This window comes from Protopterus annectens, chromosome 12.part0 (genome assembly GCF_019279795.1).
Source record: "Protopterus annectens isolate FY-2018-M chromosome 12.part0, PAN1.0, whole genome shotgun sequence".
Taxonomy (NCBI): domain Eukaryota; kingdom Metazoa; phylum Chordata; order Ceratodontiformes; family Protopteridae; genus Protopterus; species Protopterus annectens.
This window is the reverse complement of record NC_056746.1, coordinates 623,645,942-623,666,340: the sequence shown is the minus strand read 5'-3', so window position 1 is coordinate 623,666,340 and position 20,399 is coordinate 623,645,942. Positions and strand designations below refer to the sequence as shown.

At 38.3% G+C, this 20,399-nt stretch overlaps 1 protein-coding gene across 4 annotated transcripts in view; it reads left to right on the top strand.

The window, feature by feature from the left end:
• The window catches only part of IQCK (IQ motif containing K), a 1,183,927-nt gene that overhangs the window by 135,651 nt on the left and 1,027,877 nt on the right, over positions 1–20,399 (top strand). For all 4 annotated transcript variants that reach the window (XM_044089750.1, XM_044089749.1, XM_044089752.1 and 1 more), the window contains exon 2: positions 14,369–14,496. In XM_044089750.1, coding sequence (XP_043945685.1) covers positions 14,369–14,496 — 128 coding nt within the window. The remainder of the gene's footprint in view (positions 1–14,368; positions 14,497–20,399) is intronic.

The following is a 20,399-nucleotide window of genomic DNA, read 5'->3' as shown; positions in this document are numbered from 1 at the left end:
TAAATCGTATATTAAAAATTACCCTAAAATGTACTTTAATTTTAGTATGGCTGCTATACTGATATTCTCATTTATACCCAGAAAATTGGTGGCATCCAACCGCAATTGCCACCTTAATTCACAAATATCCAGGTGTAAATCTAAAATCCTTCCCTGTATATCTTTTATCAGTTGCTGTAATGCGAAAAATTTGAATACATGTCCTGAATTTTTAATTATATGCCTAGTTAATGCATTGGTAGTTTTTAATTTTTTAATGTCTAAAATATGCTCCCTAATTCTGTCTTTAAAATGCCTACTAGTCTTTCCAGTATAGAAAGCCAGGCAGTGTTCACATTTAGCCATCTACACCACATTTTTACTATTACAATTAAAATGTTCCTGAAAATAAATGTTAGTCTCATTGATACATACCTGTTCACCAGTCTCCAAAATATTTTTACATACAATGCACATACCACACTTAAAATTTCCAAAAGCTCCACTAGAGCTATTAGACTTACAATGGCATCCCATTTTTAAGATCTATTTGAAGGATCTATCCCTTCTAAAAACAAACCTGGGAACACCCCCCCCCCCAGCTTATCCATGAGAAGCCCATCAGACTGCAACAATCTCCATTTTTTTTGGATGATATGAATAACCCATTCAACATCCTGGTTGAAGGTAGTAATAAACAATGACCCCCCCTTCCTAAATTCTGGATTAGAATTCCTAGGCATGTTAACATTACCTACCGTACTGGGCTCTGAAGTCCCTGTAAGTATAGGTCTATACACTCCCCCTGCTCTCTTCGCTTTTATTTCATTAGCCAAAATTCTACAGAGGGGTTCAGGGTAACCTCTTTTGATAAATAACTCCATTATGAATTATATTTCTCCCAGGAAATCTTTTTCCCTACTTACCATTCTGGCAGCCCTTAAGAACTGTCCCTTAACAATTGACTTTTTTTGATGGTGTGTGTGCCAGCTATGGAATTCCAAGTAGGAATTTGAGAAGGTGGGTTTTCTGTATATGCTAGATCTCAATGTATTGTTCCTTTTATCAATAACATCCAAATACAACAACCCCTCCAGACTATATTCATAGGTAAACTTAAAAAAATCCACCGTCTGATTGATATATTTAAGAACATTTTTCAAACTTCCTTCTTGTCCTTCCCAAATCACAAAAATATCATCCAAAAATCTGGTGTAATGTTTAATACATGCCCAAAATTCACTGGGAAATATGTACTCTTGCTCCCGATAGGACATAACATAATTGACATATATGGGGGCACTAGCAGCCCATAGCCACACCAGTCACCTGTTTGTAATATTGTCCCTCAAAGTGTAAAAAAATGTTTGTCAACACTGCCTCCATTAAGGTTATAAAGACATTAATTTGATCTTGATCTAAAAGAAGGGTCTTATTTAACTGCACTCCAAGCCAATCCAACCCAATGCTGTGGGGTATCACCGAAAATAAATCACACACATCTATTTGTTTGTTTGTGTCCTTCGGCTTTTCCCGGTTAGGGGTCGCCACAGCGGAACTCTGGTCCGCTAATGATTGGCAGTAGATTTCTATGTGCTGGCTTGCCGGGCCTAACGCACAGCCTTCAATGAAGGAATACCCATTCATGCATGTCGCCACACAGAAGACGCTCAAACTGAGAATCGAACGGGCAACGTCTAACACACATCTATAATAACTAAAAATGTACTCTCAGTGATATTAATCCCATTAAGTTTATCTACAAACTGCCACAAATCCTTGGTAATATAAGAAAAGGATCCCAGTCCTATCTGCAAGTAATGGTCCAAATAACTACTTAAAAAATAAGTCTTGGCCCTTTTACCATCCATAATGTCCAGGCCTTTGTGAATCTTAGGGATTCCAAAAATATTCTATATCATGGGAAAATCATTTCTTAAATATTTATATTTGTTCTCATTAATGTACCATTGATATAACATGTCTTCTAACATCAAATCCAACCTCTGATAGGCTATATTGATTTAATTAATATTGGTCTCACAATAAGTATCTTCTATCAATAAGGTTGTCAGAATATTTATGCTTATCTATTATTACAGCTCCACTACCTTTACCAGGCTTCATTATACGAATGTTCCTATCAGTGCCTATTTCCATTAATAAAGTTCTCTCCCTCGAAGACATATTGCTATGTAAATTATAGGGCTGTCTTTTATAATTATCCCTGATATCTATTTCACAAGTTTTTTCAAAAATCCCTATATAGTTGTTTAATGGGGGATTGAAATAACTGGGTCTTTTCAAAGCATACCCCTGCTCTTGAAAAACTTCTCCCCCAAACCACACTTTGAGATTCATTTTTAGGTGTAAAAAGTTTCAAGTCTATTACAATATTCGATAATACTCCATGCCTACAAGGCACATATGTAAACTCCTTTGAAAGTAAATCAGCATGTGGCACACTAATACATTTCTTAGAATAATTGTACACTTTAAAATCCCCAGGTGTATTAAGAATAATACTTGGACAGCTGACATCCCTTGAATTATTCCCCTTTACCATAGCATTGTACAAAATGTCAAATTCAATTGATCCACCATCATTTAGAGTGTCATTACACATATCGTTACAACAATTAATTACATTCAAACATGCAATGTCAGTATCTGTATTCGACTCAGTCTTTTGCCATAGCGTTGTGTAAAACGTCTAATTCAATTGGCTCACCATCATTTACAATGTTGTTACACATTGTTCCATTACAGCAATTAGTTTCATTCAAAAATCCAATGTCAGTGTCTAAATTTGGCTCACAGTCCATATACAAACTTACTTGACTCAGGAAGCACATAGAAAAGTCCTCTAATGCTTCATTTGATGGTTGCACTGGTTGTTCTGAGTCTTCGGCCTTGCTTCCTGCTCTAAGTGTTTATAATTTCAGTGTATATAATTTCAATTCCCACAACTAAGAAAAATGAAGTTCAGTTTCCAAAGGCTTGCAACGAATCTCAAAGCACACTGTAGTGTCATGAAGGCATTTTTGCAGGAATCTTTTCCCACCATACCTTGCCACTTATATATATTAATTCTGAGAATACCGTACCTTGGAGTAAGAGGAACACTCTGAGATACTGCAGCCTTGACCTTAGTATATCTTCATCCTGTTTGCACTTTCAGTCTCACTATTCTGAAAATCACAATTGCAATTTTCAGAATTTTAACAGAAACTTAGGTTTCTTGGTTATTGCTTTAAAACATTGAGCATCTTTGAATAATTTTGACACAAATGTTCTAGATTTAAATATGTCAGTCCCTCATGATGTATCTGTTTGATTTTCATATTATCACAACCTTTATTTAAAACCGTATTGAGTGTGAGAAGTTGTGTGTTAGTTATGATGAAGAAGTGCAATGCTACAAGAATGAGAGGATATTATGGATTATTTTGCTGTATGGAAAGATGATGGAGATTTTATTTGAGATTATTGTTTGTTGAGGACATGGTTAACTATCTTAATAGTAATTTTCCCAATGGTAGTGATGATGGCATACTTACTATGCTGGAGAGAGTATTGTGTTTCCAAATATGTGGACGTTTGGTTTAGGTTCATATGTGTTAACTAGGCTAATGATCACAAGGGCCTTTATAAACCTAACCATGCATCCCAAATCTCTGACAAGTTCTGATACCCTTGATAAGTGTAAGCATGAGCCTGAGTGATGAACCATTTACAGGTTACCTGTTTGCATTAGAGACATAGATGCCAAACCAGGGATGAATTTTCAGTTTCACATCCAGTTGTCCAAGTTGCACTTGAATTGAGTTAGAGAGGAACTCTGCTTCACATGGATGGGGAACCTGTTCCATAGACAGGGAGGGGGGGGTAGTCTCTGGGATACATACCTATCACTCCAGCAGGTCCTATTTATATAACAGGCAAGGTTTAAGTCTTTAGAATGGGTAATTCTGGTACTGTTTGTTTTGTGGATATGCAGGAGGTCCATCAGAGTGGGGTCTGACAATGCTCTGTGTGCCAGGCATAGATCTTCCCTCGAAAGCCTGTAGGAGACAGAATACAGGGATAGGGCCTTGAGTCGGTCTGCATAGGGCATATTACTTACACCCTGTATTCATTAAGTGAGGAACCTCTGTGGATGTTCCAGTTGGATATGCCTGGTTAGGTACATACCAAAGGGGGCATTGTACTCATTGATACATCTGATGAATGCCGAATACAGTGAAACAATGACTTCCTTGGACTTAGATGCCATACTTTTGTTTATAAGTTGTGCAACATAGAATGATTTCCTCACCACTGTAGACACGTGATGATCAAAGGCTTGATTTTTATCTATGGTTTGTGAACATAGGACATGGCAGTGTAAAATGCTGATGCTGTTCATGGTAGCATGTATTACATGTGAAAGAGTGAATATGGTTTTAGTAAATTTCCAAAGATGAAATAAGAAGAGATAAACATATAGCGCAGGGGGATGTGTTCTGTGTGAAATGGATGGGGAATGAAAGTGATCAAGGAGAAAAGGATGAAAACTGTTTTGTACAGATGACTGGACTTTGGAAGCTAGGAGAAAACAGAGGAAGTCATATATCTATACAACTCGTGTATGCTATATTGGCTACTGAAACTAATGAGTTTGATTGTAGTAGGTAAGTGTGGAAAAGTAAGGCAGGGAAAAAGGGCAAATCAGCTAAGAGCCAACCTGACATTTAAAAATCATTAAGAACCATGGACAATTTACTTAGAGTGAGCTTGAAAACAATTATTTCATAGTTATCAATAATTTTTATAGTACACGTGATTCTGGTTAGTATGGTTTCCTCTCTTACTTCCTGACTGGCAAACAGGACCCATTGATTAATATCTGGGATAAATTCCTAGTTTCTTTTCCATTGATTTTTCATATTCTTCTGGGGTCCGTCATGATGACAAAAACATTACTTAGCCTCTGTACACACTGACTCTCAGTAATATTGTCTGGTGATGTGGAGTGAGTGATTACAGCTTGCACACTTGTCTAAGTTTGCACAGGACTCTGTTATTTCTGTAAATCGGGTCTATTCCGGGTCTATATTGCAACATCGAACGCTTAAAACAGCGAACGATGTTACATTGACACATTTTCAGCGAAAGCTGAAAATGTTGAATCCAAAGAACAGCGATTTCTTTCCTAGGGAAAGAAAATGCTGTTCTAAACCCCGCAAAAAAAAACACATAACACACTTCCAAACACATACACACATACCCAATCCTAATTATACCCCCCCAAAAACCAGTAAACAACTAAATACACATATGCACATAACCCAAACATACATTTAACAAAAAAAAAACAGTAAACATTTTAAATCATATGCACTTACCTTAACCCGCACCTGAACCCTAAGGTCAGTAACTCTCGCACATTTACATAAACAGCTCCAAACATATGCACACTTACCTTAACCCTAATTCTACCCCCCAAAACAAAAGTAAATAACTAAAAACACATACACGTGTAACTAAAATATATATTTAACACAAAATATCATGTAACTAAACCATATATTTAACACAAAGTATAAAATAGTAAACACTTTCATACATATGCACTTACCTTAACCTGCACCCTAACCCTAAGGTCAGTAACTGTTGCACAATCACGCTCGGGAGCTATACTGGACAAGGGACCACACTACACTTCAGAACATGGCAAAACAACGAAGCGGTCAAGCGACTTCTTTCCCAGGGAAAGAATTCGCTGAACAGCCGCTTCACTGTTTTGCCTGTTCGCTCTACATGTCGACGAAAACGCATTCGACATAATGTATTTTCGTTGTACTCATAGGAACCCTCTATTCCACTACTACTTCTGTCCAGTAATTATCTGCTTTCTTCAGCTAATGACCAAATGAAAAATGTCAGGTTGGCTCTGTAGCCATTTCAAAGAATATAAGTTCTTGGTGAGGTGCTGGCCTGAATAGTATCCAAGATCTTTCTTTCTTCTCAAGACAAAGTCTTGGAGATCACAACTTCATTTTTTTTTTCAAGTAAAGAATAGGAAGGGGAGAAATGGTGAATAATTTAAGGTAGGGGGAAATAAAGGTTTTCTAAAGTGTTCAATTTGGATATTGGAAATTAAGTGAGATGGATTGAGAAGTTGGAGGTTATAATAAGCAACTTGGTCACGATATCTCAGATCTAGAAACCTTGTGACAGAAGCTCATAGCACTGAAGCAGGAAGGAGAATGCATAGCCAACTTGATGGGGTCAGCATGTTACAAGGCTTCAGTAACTGGAGAGTACTTTAAAGCCACATAAGGAAGATGTTAATGGGCTGAAAGGACTGTCAGCATTACCTACATACAGTTGTGGATTATTGCTGTTATACAATGCTAGTATTTAAAAGAAGAATTGCTTAAATTTTTAAATAGTGGCATTGTGTTTCTGAACTTCTTGCTGCTGTAGCTTTGTTCTGCTGAATACTAGGCTGACAGTGGGTTCACAAAACACCATGCTTGCATGGGATGTGAACATACCAATTCTTATGCAATGCATTATGGTAAATGCAGTTTGTGTCTGTTTTTTTTTCTTTAAGGAGTCAGGATTCCGCATACATCCTACTGTATATACACAAGGATGCTTTTAGACCCCCTGACATATTGGGGGTATCTGTTGTAATATTGTGACTTTTGGTTCATAGGTTCATAGGTTCATACTAGGCTATCTGCCCTGGGGCAATTATAAGCCTAGCCCGATTCTGTATGGCTTACGCCACCCCTTGATTTGAGTATACTGTGCCCTTTTTAAGGTTTAGTTTACTGAGCCTCTGTCTAATAGTGACACGGGAGTAATCCCTGGGACAAACCTACGATCCCCCATCCACCTATCGAGATTCTTCTTGAAGAGATTCAGTGAGGTGCTCTGCCTCACATGAACTGGAATTGTATTCCAGAGTGAAGGGAGCCTCTGGGTTATGAACCTGTCCCTCCAGCAAGTTCTATTAATTTCTGTGCTGAAGTTCAAGTCCCTCGAGCGTGTGGCTCTAAGGGATTGAGATTTACTGAGGTGGAGCATGTCCATTAATTCTGGATTTGACATAGCTTTGTATGTCAGGCATAGATCACCTCGAAGTAGGCGGTATGCAACTGAGTAGAGCTGGAGTTTTTTTAACCGAGCAGCATATGGCATCTGTTTGAGACCCTTGATCCTCTTGGTGAGATACTTTTGGGATCTTTCTAATTGCTGCAGGTGTCGGGTAAGGTACATCCCAAAAGGGGCATTGTATTCTATGATGGGCCTGATGAGGGATGAATAAAGGGGCACGATTACCTCTCTTGATCTAGATGTGAAACCCTTCGTGATGAGGTGGGCTATGTAGAAGGTCTTTCTAACCACTTTGGCAATGTGGTTTTCAAAGGAGAGATTGCTATCAACTTGGGTCCCCAGGTCCCTAATAACTTTCTCTGTACTTAATGGGTTTACGCCTATGTGGTAATTTGTGGGCACATTGTTATTGCCAAAGGGTATGACTATACATTTTTTGGCATTTAGCTTTAAACCATGGCACTGGCACCAGTTATCTGTCTCTGTGAGACCTTTTTGAAGGATGTTTGTGTCAGCTGGAGAGTCGATTATGGCGCCCAGTTTGCAGTCATCTGCGAACTTGGTGAGCCATAGTCCTCCCACATTTGCCTGTACCTCGGAAAAGTATATACCGAACAAGAGTGGTCCCAGGACAGAACCCTGTGGGACGCCACTTGTGACCGGTTTTGAGTCTGACATGGCTCCAGCAACTCTCACTCTGTGGGTTCTGTCTTTGAGCCAGTTTGCGACCCATCTTGTGACATAGGGTTTTATATTTAAGCTGGATAGCTTATCTATGATGCCCGAGTGGGGTATTGTGTCAAATGCCTTTGCAAGGTCCAGATAGGCTGTGTGGACTACCTTCCCTTCATCTATGGCTTTGGTGACTGTTTCGAAGAAGTCAACTAGGTTCAAAAGGCAGGATCTGCCCTTGACAAAGCCAAATTGGGTAGGATCTAGTGTCTGTAGGTCCCCAATGTCTTTGTTTATGAGCTCCATGATGATCCTCTCCATAGCCTTGCAGACTAAGCTAGTCAGACTTATGGGGCGATAGTTTCCAGGGTCCGTAGAGGCTCCACCTTTGTGGAGTGGGACCACTGTTGCTGTACGCCATTCTGTGGGCACATATCCTGTAGTGAGGCTGAGATTGTATAGCTGTTTTATTTGAGGGATTAGTTCCTCTTGGAGTTCAAATAGGACGCAACCTGGGATACCATCTGGTCCCATGGAAGCAGTGTTTTTTGTTTTGGCGAGGGCAGCCTTCACCTGAGCATCAGTGATGTTTGGGAGGCAGCCCCCTGCCGTGATAGATACTTGCTCTTTTGGGAGGGAGGGGGTGGAGAAGTTTGCACTGAACCTGTCTGCCAGGATATTGGTGATGTCTGTGGGTTCAGTGTATTTTTTGTCGTTTAGAATCAACTCAGAACAAGTCTGGGAGTTGCATCCCAGGTTCCTAACATAACTGAAAAAAGCCTTATGATTGTCTTTGGTGTCCTGTGCAATTTTTCTCTCGAAGCTGGCCTTGGAGGATTTTATGAGGATCGTAATTTTTTGCTAGTACTGATCAGAGATGCCTTCCCTATTAGGGATTTTGCTCTATCATGTAGTAGCTTCCTCCTTCTGTTGTACAGTTTATTTATGGCAGGGGTCCACCAGACTGGATGCCTGCCTTTGGATGATTGGGTCTTGGTTTTGTTTGGGATAGCATGATCCATGCATTCCTGGAGATGTCCGTAGAATGCGTTTATATAGGATTCTGCAGTTTGGGCCGTAGTTTCCACTGGCCCTGGGGCCTTGAAGGATTCCACTTTGGTTTTGAGAAGTGAGAAGTTCATTTTTGAGAAGTTTTTTACTGTGGTTTTCTGGGTTGGGGGGGTGGGGTCAGGATGTGGACATCCAGTGAAATTAATTTATGGTCTGATCTTACCAATGAGGGATATACTTCTGGTGTGGAGCATAGAGTCCCCATGTTGGTAATTATCAGGTCTAGTATGTTGTCCCCTCTTGTGGGAGTGGTGACTAGTTGTTTCATAGCATTTGAGTTTATAATTTCCAGGAACCTTTGGCTAAGGTGCTGGGGCTTGAGTAGTGCTTCCAGTCAATGTTTGGATAGTTGAAGTCGCCCAATGTAATGGTGTTCGGAGAGATCTTCATGTTCTCCAATGTTTTCAGGAAAACCGAGTGGGATTCCTGACTTTGAGAGGGTGGTCTGTAGGATGCCATAAACTGAAAAGCAGTCTTGCCCACTGTTAGTTGCACATGGATGGTCTCCGATACTTCGTGCAATGCCACTAACCTGGAGGTGTGGATATCCTTGATAAATATGGAAACTCCCCCCCTTTTGTGGTCCGGTCCGGGTTTTGGGGCCGAAAAGCATGATATGAGGTATAGCCTGGTAGTGCTGGGGTGCTCTCTGGAGCCTTGAACCAGGTTTCTGTCACTGCACAGATATCGATGTTCTCCATACTGAGGAGAGCTTCGAGTGCGTGCATCTTTAGATTAAGACTTCTGGCGTTAAGCAGCATTACCGTTAGTTTCTTGTTCCTTGTGCTGTCTATGGGGGTGGGTTTGACTTTTGAGCCTTGCCGAAAAAAGGCACTATGGGGTTGGCAAGAGCCTTTGCCAATATCCGAAAGCCCAGTGGTGACAGGTGCAAGCCATCCCTAGTGAAGCAACGTGGCTTGTCGAGCATGTCATCCCAGGCTGACAGACACTGGAGCCCCTTTGAATGACACCAACATTTTTACCAATTGTTAAAATCGATCATTTTGTCTTTGTACTGTGGCATCATTCTAGGTGAGGGTAAGATGCTGCTCAAGATCAGGGTCATACCAGCCTGGGCTACATGATCAGAGAGCTCCTCTATGTCTCTTTTCATGTAGTCCAGGGAGGTACGTCTCAGGTCATTCACACCAGCATGTACAATGACTGAGTCATATTTGTATTTGCTTTGGAGTGACCTGAGTGCTTGCGTTATGTGGCGGATCCTAGCACCTGACAGGCAGCTCACCATGACCTTCTCTTTATTCAGCCTGGTGAGTGGGACATCAGTGTGTCTGACAATAGAGTCACGTATTACAAGAGTATCAGGTGTGTTATTCAACCTTAAGGGCTGTGGCTGCTTGGCACACTGACTTTGTGGGCTATGTGTTGTGTGTGTTTTGTTTTGAGGTAGCGTTTGCTTGGATGTCTGCTTTGGAGGTCTCTGTTGCTTAGGTAGATTTTTATTTAGAGCCTCCGAGTATGTTTTTGGGTATTTATGTGTTTGGTTCGCTGATGTGGTGGGACTATGTGATACTGGAATTGTGTTGTGTGAGGTTACCTTCTCCTCCTGACTGGTTACACCAGTTTTGAGATGAGAGCTCAGCCTCCAGTTTGGCTAAATAGTTGCATCTCTCACATATATTTGAAGCTGTTTGGAGGAGGAGAGGGTTGTCCGTGTACATGAGACAGTTGTAACATTGCCTCAAAATTCCCAGATTCACCAGCTGGACTGGAGAGGAAACCATTGACTGACCTTTGGACATGCTAGAGTAATATAGGGAAACTGAATTTAAGACGGACCAATAGAGGACAGGGTAATCATAGAGAGTATAAGAGTAAGTAGTGCTTATGGTTTAATAGTGCTAACTTGTAGGATTACTTAATTGGACCAGTGAAGGGCCTTAGAATGAGAATATGGTGTTTAAATTGAGAGATAGAGCAGTTCTAAGGGAAAAAGTGAAGAGCAGACTTTGTGGAGCCAGAAATACTTTAAACCCAATTAGGCGGCGATGCCCTCTGTTGCACTATGCACAAAAATGCGCAAAACCACACAAAAGAGGGTTTTAAAATAGGAAGATGAAGGAGTTTTGAATTGACCCCAAAATGGCCAATAAAACTACAGTTGCTTTGTAAACATTTGCCATTTTTTTCTTGTTTTCTGTTTGTGTCTAACTTTGAGAATGGTGAAGGGTTATGCTCCATGCTATTGCTTTATGCTTTTGGTTCTGTGCTTAGCAGAGCAGAAGTCATGACGGATGTAATTTGTTTTAAGAAGCTACAGCCACCCAGGCTTATGCCTGGGGATATTGTTGGATTTACAATGGACACACTATTTACTTTCTCCAATCAACTTTTATGTTTTTACATATAAATTACTTGACGTTGTATAATTGAAGGCAGAGATCTCTGTTTTGTTGAATACTCTCTTTCTCTCCTAAGCATATTATAATCTGGAAGAAGAATTTGTTCATCCAGTATTGTAGTTTAAAACCATATTTCTGTTGTTGTTAAAATATTTTGTTCATAAAATTTAATTCAGGTGGGTAATCATATGTATTTACACATACATCTTGTGCTTAAATGACATATTTAATCTTTTTCATAGATATTATTTAATATATTTGATTTATACTACGCTGGACTTAAATATGGCTGAATATTTCCCCAAAGCATGAGCTCTGTAAATGCAGGTGAATATATTCAAAGCAGAGAACAAGTCAACAAATAAAAAAGCCACACAGAAAAGCCACATAGGCAAAAACATCATACAGATCCTGGTAAAGCAATGATTTGCAGTATGGGAAATATGCTAATTGCCACTTAAGGGCATATATGTGTGCCACTTACATTTCTTCTAAATGCCCACCTGGCTTTTTTCACTTTTATAAGTCCTCATTAAGACATTCAGGCAAGTAAAGTTTGTACAGTTGTTATTGAATATTTTTTCACATATAGAAAGTAGAGTCAGATCAGTGTGAATGAAAGTAGTTTTTGAGTAAATACCTACATGAAAAAATGGCCCTTGTTAGAAAGTGAGAATGTGTAGAACATCCAATCCTAATTTTGGGCACACTTATTTAGACAGGATAGAGTCCACTTATCAAGACAAGGAAAAAGAATTTTGGCAGCAGATATATTGCAAAATTTGACTAATGCAAGACAGGATTTTTGCCTACTCTGAAATTTAACAGTTCACATGATGATTTTATCTGTGCTGGTTGATAATCCTAGGAGCATTAGCCATATGTTTTCAATACAAAAATATGCTGTGCTCATTTAAGATTAATGTTGCTACTGTTTCTGAAACATTGCTAAATAACACTGATTGGAAACCAGTTATGATAGGGTATAAATGTTTTTTTTTTCTGTAATAGATAATTAGGTGGAGGTATCTTGATAATGATTTAAAGATTGTTATGAGACCTATGATTATTACCATTTTGATGATAACACCAATAGTGTTGATTGTGTAACTGTAACAATAAAGACAATCATGGAATAAATTACAATTTTTGGATTGTATAAACTTCCAAAATCAAGTGTTGACAGCCAAGAGCAATCCATACATTTCCTTGCATAGAACACAGGAGCGAAAAAATAAAAGTAGCTGGGGACTGCAATAATGTAGATTCTACAACATCAGTAAGGAAATTAATTACTATGTTCAGGAGCAATAATTGTTGCAGACTGTAAACAAACTTACCAGGGACTGGAACATACTGGATATTGTTTATGTTCCTAAGGAAACAATTTTTACTTCATGTTAAGTTTTACCATCTGTAAAGTACAGTTATCATGGGATTATAAATAAACTACTGTTAGATAATTCTGCCAAACTGAAATCTAAACCAATGTACAGAATATTGACAACAGACTGTACATATAACTAATTGGAGTAGTGCATTCAGTTGAAAGACTGCAGAAGAAAGGGAAATTGTTTGAATACAAAATAAAATGTTTAACATCAAGATTTACACTCAAAGGTCAGGAGGATATAGTTCAATATGAACAATATACTTAACTAAGATGAGAGATAAAATGCAAGAAATTAATGGAAATGAAGTCGAAGTATAACTTTGAAAAGTGAAATAAAAATACTGGCAGGAAAATTAAAGGTACTATGAGACAAAATCTGGAAAAGTTTGAAGAAAATGTATACAAAGTTATTTAGCCCAACAGAAATCTATTTTGTAGCTATATAAGATGTGGTAGGAGTAAAGACATTCAAACCAATAAACTGTGTGTAGATTCTAAAAATGTATTAACAAACATTACAGGTAGTAGACTTATTAACAAAATCTAAAGCTTGACTTCACAAACGGGAGATAAATTGTGCTAATTCCAAATAATTTTGGATGTTGAAATTAAGTTTGATTATAGTGAAGAAAGATTATGCAAACTGGACCCAAACAAAGCAATAGGAGGAGACAGAATTTGTAATAATGACCTGAGAACACTTCAATGTGAACTTACAATACAATTATATTTGTTATTCACCATGTCATTTAAAAAGAGGAGATTCCTTATGATTGAAGGCGTGTTCTTGTTAAACCCATCTTTAATGGAAAGGGGGATAGGACAAACTACAGACTCAAGATTACTGTTTTGTGGACAGCTAATAGAGAGTTATTTTGGAAAAATTATTGTCAGAATTGGAAAGGTTTGGATTTGAAGCCATATATTGACATTCATATGTTAAAAACAGATCTGTAACTACTTGAAATATAATGTTCGAAAATAATATAATAATAACAAATGAAAAGTTATGTTGTGATGTAATTTATATAGAATTATCTTCATCCTTTGATAGGGTCATACAGAAAACCGTGATAAACAACTAGGTATTAATGTAATATTGATAGGATGGACACCTGGCTTATAAACTGGACATTGCAAGTATCATATAGCAATTGGACAAGTGAAATACTAGGTTAAAATCAGGGTGTCCCATGGGTTCTGTCCTAAGCCCGTAAATGTTTATGTTGTGTCTTTTAGATCTAGCATTTTCCACTGAGGTGTTCTGCAGTTCTTATGTAGATGGCTTGAAAATGGCAAAACTAATTTCATCTGTTACAAATAGTGTATGTCTACAAAAGAAGTTGTCTATATTGACCTTTTGGGCCCAGGGGAATTATACGCTGATAAATACATGAAAAACTTAGCAAATGAGATTTGGGAGACATAGAGTGGAGAATTAATATCTAATACAGCACAAATTAATTTAAACTGCTTATTCATTTAAGGACCTGGGAATATGGGTAGACCCAACTCTGAGTTTTCGGGTCATATCAACCAACTATTTAATATAGTTCTAAAACTATAAGCTGTATCAAAATGACTAGTTAGACAGCCTAATTACTTTTGATTGAAAGAAGATTAAACATTCATAGTTTTTTCTTCTTTAGAAATGCTATAAAATGAGCATGCTTTTAGTTAATAAGCAATTGAATACCAGTTCTACATGTTATATCAACTCTAGTAAGTAAATATCTCAGTGTCAGTTTGTATTAATGTGATTTGCTTTATTTGATTTTAGAATTTGAAGCATCATGTCCCTCTTGTCCAGAAGAAGCTGCATCAGACAAAGCGTCCATCGCAACCATTATGACACAGTACAGTCCAAGCAAGCATTCACCCGTGTTTTGTGGTCACATGGTAGCAAAGGTACTGTTCAGATATAAAAGTGTTTTATGCTTTATAAAGGCTTTATTTGTTCTTTCTGCAGCTCTTGGTAGCCTTTTAGAATTAATATACATAAATATTAAAGTATGTTCTATCATCTGGCAAGTCCCTTTTTTTAGCGGAGGCCCAGGAAGAAATGCTGCATTTTACACAATGAGTAGAAGGCAGTTATAAATGATTTATATAATAAATGTACATATGCACATATATAGAATAGAACAATATGACAATTAATCAAAAAATAACTGTGCATACGTAGTAAATGAGCATACCTAGGATTTATATATATGACAGTTAAGGAAAGCTTCATAGGTTCATAGGAGATTACTAGGCTAATGTCTTAGGGGCCCATATAAGCTTAGCCAATATAATCCAATTTTACCCAATATATGGCCCCTAGGGGCAAGAAGATGGCATGGATTTGTGCCTGTGCATTGAGTATCTTACAGACTGCCCCTGTCCATAAGGGACATAGGTAGTTCCCCAGGTGTGAATTTGCAATTCCCCATCCATTCATCCAAATTGCATTTGAAGAAACTCAAAGAAGGGCTATGCTTAATGTGAATAGGAAGCCTGTTTCAAAGAAGGAGCAATCTCTGAGACACATTTCTTTCTCTCCAATATGTTTTGTTTGAGTTGCTGGCTAAGTTTAGATCCCTCGATTAGGTGAGCCTCATGCTGTTTGACTTGCTGATGTGTAGCAGCTCCATTAGGGCTGGATTTTTGAGTGCCTTGTGGGTCAAGCATAGGTCATCCCTTAATAGTCAGTAGGAGAAAGAGTAAAGGGATAGGGTTTTTAGTCTTTCTGCATAGTTCATGTTGTTTACACTCTGTATTTTCTTTATGAATCTCTGAGGTCACTCCAACTGCTGTAAGTGCCTAGTCAAGTGAATGTTAATGCGCACTGTATTCAATTATTTGTCTAATGAGGGCTGAGTACAGCGGGAGTATAATTTCCTTGGAGCTGGATGCCATACCTTTACCTATAAGTTGCGCCAAATAAGAGGATTTCCTCGTCAGTGTGGACACATGGCAGTCAAATTTTAGGCTATTATCTATCTGTGTACATAGTTCTCTCACCTCTGAGTATACTCTAAGGGGCATGCTGTTGATGTTGTAATTTGCAGGGGTATTTGAATTCCCAAAGGGCATGATATTGCATTTTTTTTGTATTTAGTTTTAGGACATGTTTCTGGAACCAGTCATTTGTCTGATCCAGACCCTCCTGGAGGATATCTACATCATTGAGGAATTCAGTGATTGACTCCAGCTTGCAGTCATTGGCAGAATTTGTCATCCAGAAGCCTTCCACATTTGCCTTGAGTTCAGAGAAATATATTCTGAACAGGAGTGGTCCCAGTATTGAGCCCTGTGGCACACCACTAGTAAATGGCCTCTTGCTGGATTTCACTTTAACCACATATGCCTTATCTGTGAGCCAAATGGCTATCCATCTGGTGACATAAAGATTTATGACCAGTTTTGTGAGTTTATTTATAATATCTGAGTGGGGAATTGTGTCAAATGCCTTGGCCAGGTTAAAGTAGGCACTATGTACTGTTTCACCCTTATCCATGGCCTTAGTGACTTTCTCAAAGAAATCCACTATATTCAGTAGGTATGACCTGCTCTTGACAAAGCTGAATTGGGTCAGGTCTAGTATTTGGAGGTCTCCTATATCATTATTTATCAGATCCATGATTATTCTTTCCATGGCCTTAAATATAAGACTAGTCAAACTTATGGGTCTGTAAGCAGCGATCCTATGAGCCTGATAAGTCCTGATTTAAGCTGTCTAAGAGACAACCTGGTATATTGTGAGGCCTCATTGAAGCCATGTTCTTAGCTTTAGAGAGCACAGTGGCAACCTGTTCTTTGGTGATAACTGGCAGCGGAGTGGTGGAGGGTATTTTTTTGGGGAGAACTGAAGGTGATAGGGAGGTGAAATTTGAGCTGAATTTGTCAGCCAGCAGATTTGTCAGAGTACAGGTGATGCCATCTACAACTAATTCTGCATACTGTTGGGTGCTGCCCTTAAGATTGCAGACATAACTAAAAAATGCCTTATGGGTATCTGTCACTTTCATGTTGTTACACAAATAAAGGAGTCTTTGTGGGTTTTGTTTAAGCAGCTTTAAGCTTTATTCTATACAAACACCAATATAGAGGCTTACTGACTATGACATAAGTAACTTATATACAAACTAACTACTGCGATCATACATGTTCACTCTCTGGCTGCTTCTACAAAATGGTACTAGGGATTGCACGTGTCTGGAATTTATACATGCATGTACAGCCTCACATGCTTCTTAATGACATAGCACACACACACACATTACACTCTGATCTACATCCTCCCTGTTTGAGAAATAGATCATGAAATTTTTCATGAGATTATTCAGCATACAGAAATCACAGGTAATCTAAAGACATGCATTATATTACACACACACACACACACACACACACACATATATATATATATATATATATATATATATATATATACAGAGTCGGGTCTACCTGACATGGTCGACAGTTCATATGATCGACAGTTTATTTGGTCGACAGTTCATTTGATCGACAAGCATTTTAGGTGGGGGGCTTCACCCCCCCCAACTATATATATCAACTCCAGGGTTGCACAACATTGGGGAAGGGGGCAAATCTGCTTGTCGACCAAATGAACTGTCTACCAAATGAGTGTCGATCATATGAACTGTCGACCATGTCAGGTAGACCCATACAGTCAAGTCCATGTTGCTGTGTATTTCACACTAGGCTTAGAAAACTCATCCATATCATGTGATATAAAATTGGGAATCAGATTTAGCACCTCTGCAAAATAGCTGACCTGTGGAATGTTCAAATTACTTTCTGGAACAGAATTAGACTTTTGAACACATTCTGGTCTGGAAACAATGTCTGAATCATTCTTTGAATTAGATTTTGCAATAATGATACAATGTTGTGATGGCAATGATGATGATTCTGGTACAGGAAGAAGATGTCTGCGATTTCTCCTATACTCCACACCCTTGGAGCTTACCAAATAGGATGTCAGTTTGGCACAAATGCCTGTAATCTGTCCTATTTGATCAAGATCTTTCGTTGTCTGAATTTGTACCGTCTCTCCTTCCCTCAACGAATGAAGTAATCTGCTCAATCTGTCGTAACTAGATTTCTGGATATTGCTTTTTCAGCAATTGCGCCTTGATGGTTTTATTGTTCATAGATTTAGGCTGCAACAAACTTGATGAAATAGGTAGTGTAGTTCTAGTTTGTCTGGAAAGTAGTCTGAGCAGGTGAGTCAACAATATCATCACGAGGTATGTTTTCTGAGATTAAGTAAATTCAAGAAAACATTGGTATTGTCATGCTTTGAGTTTTCAAGTAATTGCTTTGCACTCTGTACTGCTCGTTCAGCTTGAACATTGGATTGAGGATATTCAGGACTACTAGTGACATGTACAAAGTGCCATTCTCTTGCAAATTTCTGAAACAACTGGCTAGTAAATTGAGTACCATTGACAGAATAAAGTTTGTGTGGGCTATCATGAACTGAAAAATTACATTTCAACTTAGTAATAACAGTTGTTGAGGTTAAGTTTAGTAGCAGATCAGTTGAATAAGAGTCTAACAAAACCAGCTAGTGTTGATTGTTCCACTCAAAGATATCAGTTGCTACAGTAGACCAAGGTAGTTCAGGTATTGGATTTAGCTGAAGCAGTTCTCTTTGCAACTGCACTCTGGTACTATTACATACTGAACAAGAAGAAAGAACTCTATCAATGTCTTTTGATAATGAAGGCCAAAATACTAATTCTCTTGCCCTTCTCTTGGTGGCTGGGTGACCACAATGCAAAATCTGAATCTAGTCTTGCTGTAAGGAAGCAGGAACAACAATTTTAGGACCTTTGAAAATAATGCCATCTTCCACCAACAATTCATCTCTGTAAGGAAAATATGATTGCACCTCAAGTGATACACTAGATTGCTTTGACAGCCATCTGACACTGATGTAGTGATTAAGCTTTTGTGATATTGAATCAGTTGTAGTGTGATCTCTCAACTCATCAAGTCTAGTGGTGGAAAAATTACACACTGACTTTATATCAAAGTCAAAAGTTTCAGCATCAAGCTGTTCTGTTGTACTACTAGTTGATCTGGATAAGGTGTCAGCCAACTAATACAATTTACCTTTAGTGAAGGCCATTTTGAAATTGTATTTTTGCAATTTGAGCATGATTCTCTGTAATCTTTCTGGGGTAGAATGCATAGGTTTCTTTAGAATGGTAACTAGAGATTGATGATCTGTTTCAATCTGGATAGCTCGACCATAAATATAATCGTGAAACCTGGAACATGCAAAATCTATTGCCAAAAGCTCTTTCTCAATTTGAGCATAATGTATCTCAGATTGAGTAAGTATTCTGGATGCATAGGCTACTGGTCTGCCCTCTTGAAGAATAACTGCAGTAAGACCAAAATTTGAAGCAACACAGGAAAGAACAACTGGTTTATTCACATCATAGTATCTTAACGTAGGTGGGATGTGGGGTGACAATTTTTTGCTTAAGGTCATCGAACACCTTCTGATGATGTTCCAACCATGACCATACAAAATTTTTGCATGTTAGCTCTCTCAAAGGTGCTGTCAGCTTACTGAAGTCTGGTACAAACTTGTCTAAATAGTTGACCATGCCCAGAAAACACTGTAAATCTTGAATATTATCTGGTGCTGACATCTCTAAAATAGCTGTTTGTTTGGTTGGGTTAGGTCTTAAGCCTGTACTTGTAAACAAATGACCTACGTACATAACTTCTGGAAGTCTGAATTTTCACTTCAGAGGATTGAGCTTCAAGTTTACTTCACGTGCTCTGTGTAGAACTTTTTTGAGGTTTCTGTCATGCTCTGCTTCGCCATTGCCTCCAACTAATAGATCGTCTACTATTATGGCACAAGGATAACCTGAAAAAATTGTTCCATTGCTTGCTGAAAGACTTCAGTTGCAGAATTTATTCCAAATGGCATCATTAGGAATCTCTATCTGCCAAATGGAGTAGCAAAACTAGTTAGAAATGAGGATTTGTGATCAAGCATCACTTGCCAAAATGAACTCTTTGCATCCAAAACAGAAAATACAGTGGTATTTGGTATTAGAGCTGCAACTTCCTCAACTGTGCGTATTGGATGATATGGCCTTTTTAATGCTTTGTTCAAATCTCTAGGATCAATGCATATTCTGATTTCATCTGAGCCTTTCTTATGAGCAGCTACCATGGATGACACCCATTCATTTGGTTCTGTGACTAGACAAATCACACCTTGCTGCACCATCTTATCCAAATGAACTTTAACTTTATTTTGCATTGCTATCAGAACTCTTCTTGTTCATCTGACTACTAGAGTGCTCTCAGGATGTAACTTCATAGAATACACAACTGGAAGTTTGTCTGACTTACCATCGAAAATGTCAGCATACTCTGAAAAAATGGCTTTGGAACTTGGAATTGCACTCAGATGATGAACTTCTTTAGCAAAAGAAAGCAGATTCATTCTCATACTGTCTTTGAGACCTAGAATAATAAGTTGTAACAGTTCTCAGCCAAATAACATGAATGTATTACTGAACATTTGGTTTGAATTTCTTCACCTCCATATGCAATAAGTCTTGCACTGCTTGTTACATTGAGTTTGTTAGTTCTCACTTTTGCAAATGTGTCCACTGATACAACATTACACTTTGACCCAGTGTCTACCTTGAGCTCTGTGGATTTTCCATTGATCTGAACTGTACAAACACTTCACTTCTTGTTAATAAGTTTACTGCTTCAGCTCTTTCTCCAAGTACTGATACATCATTCACATAGAAAGCTGA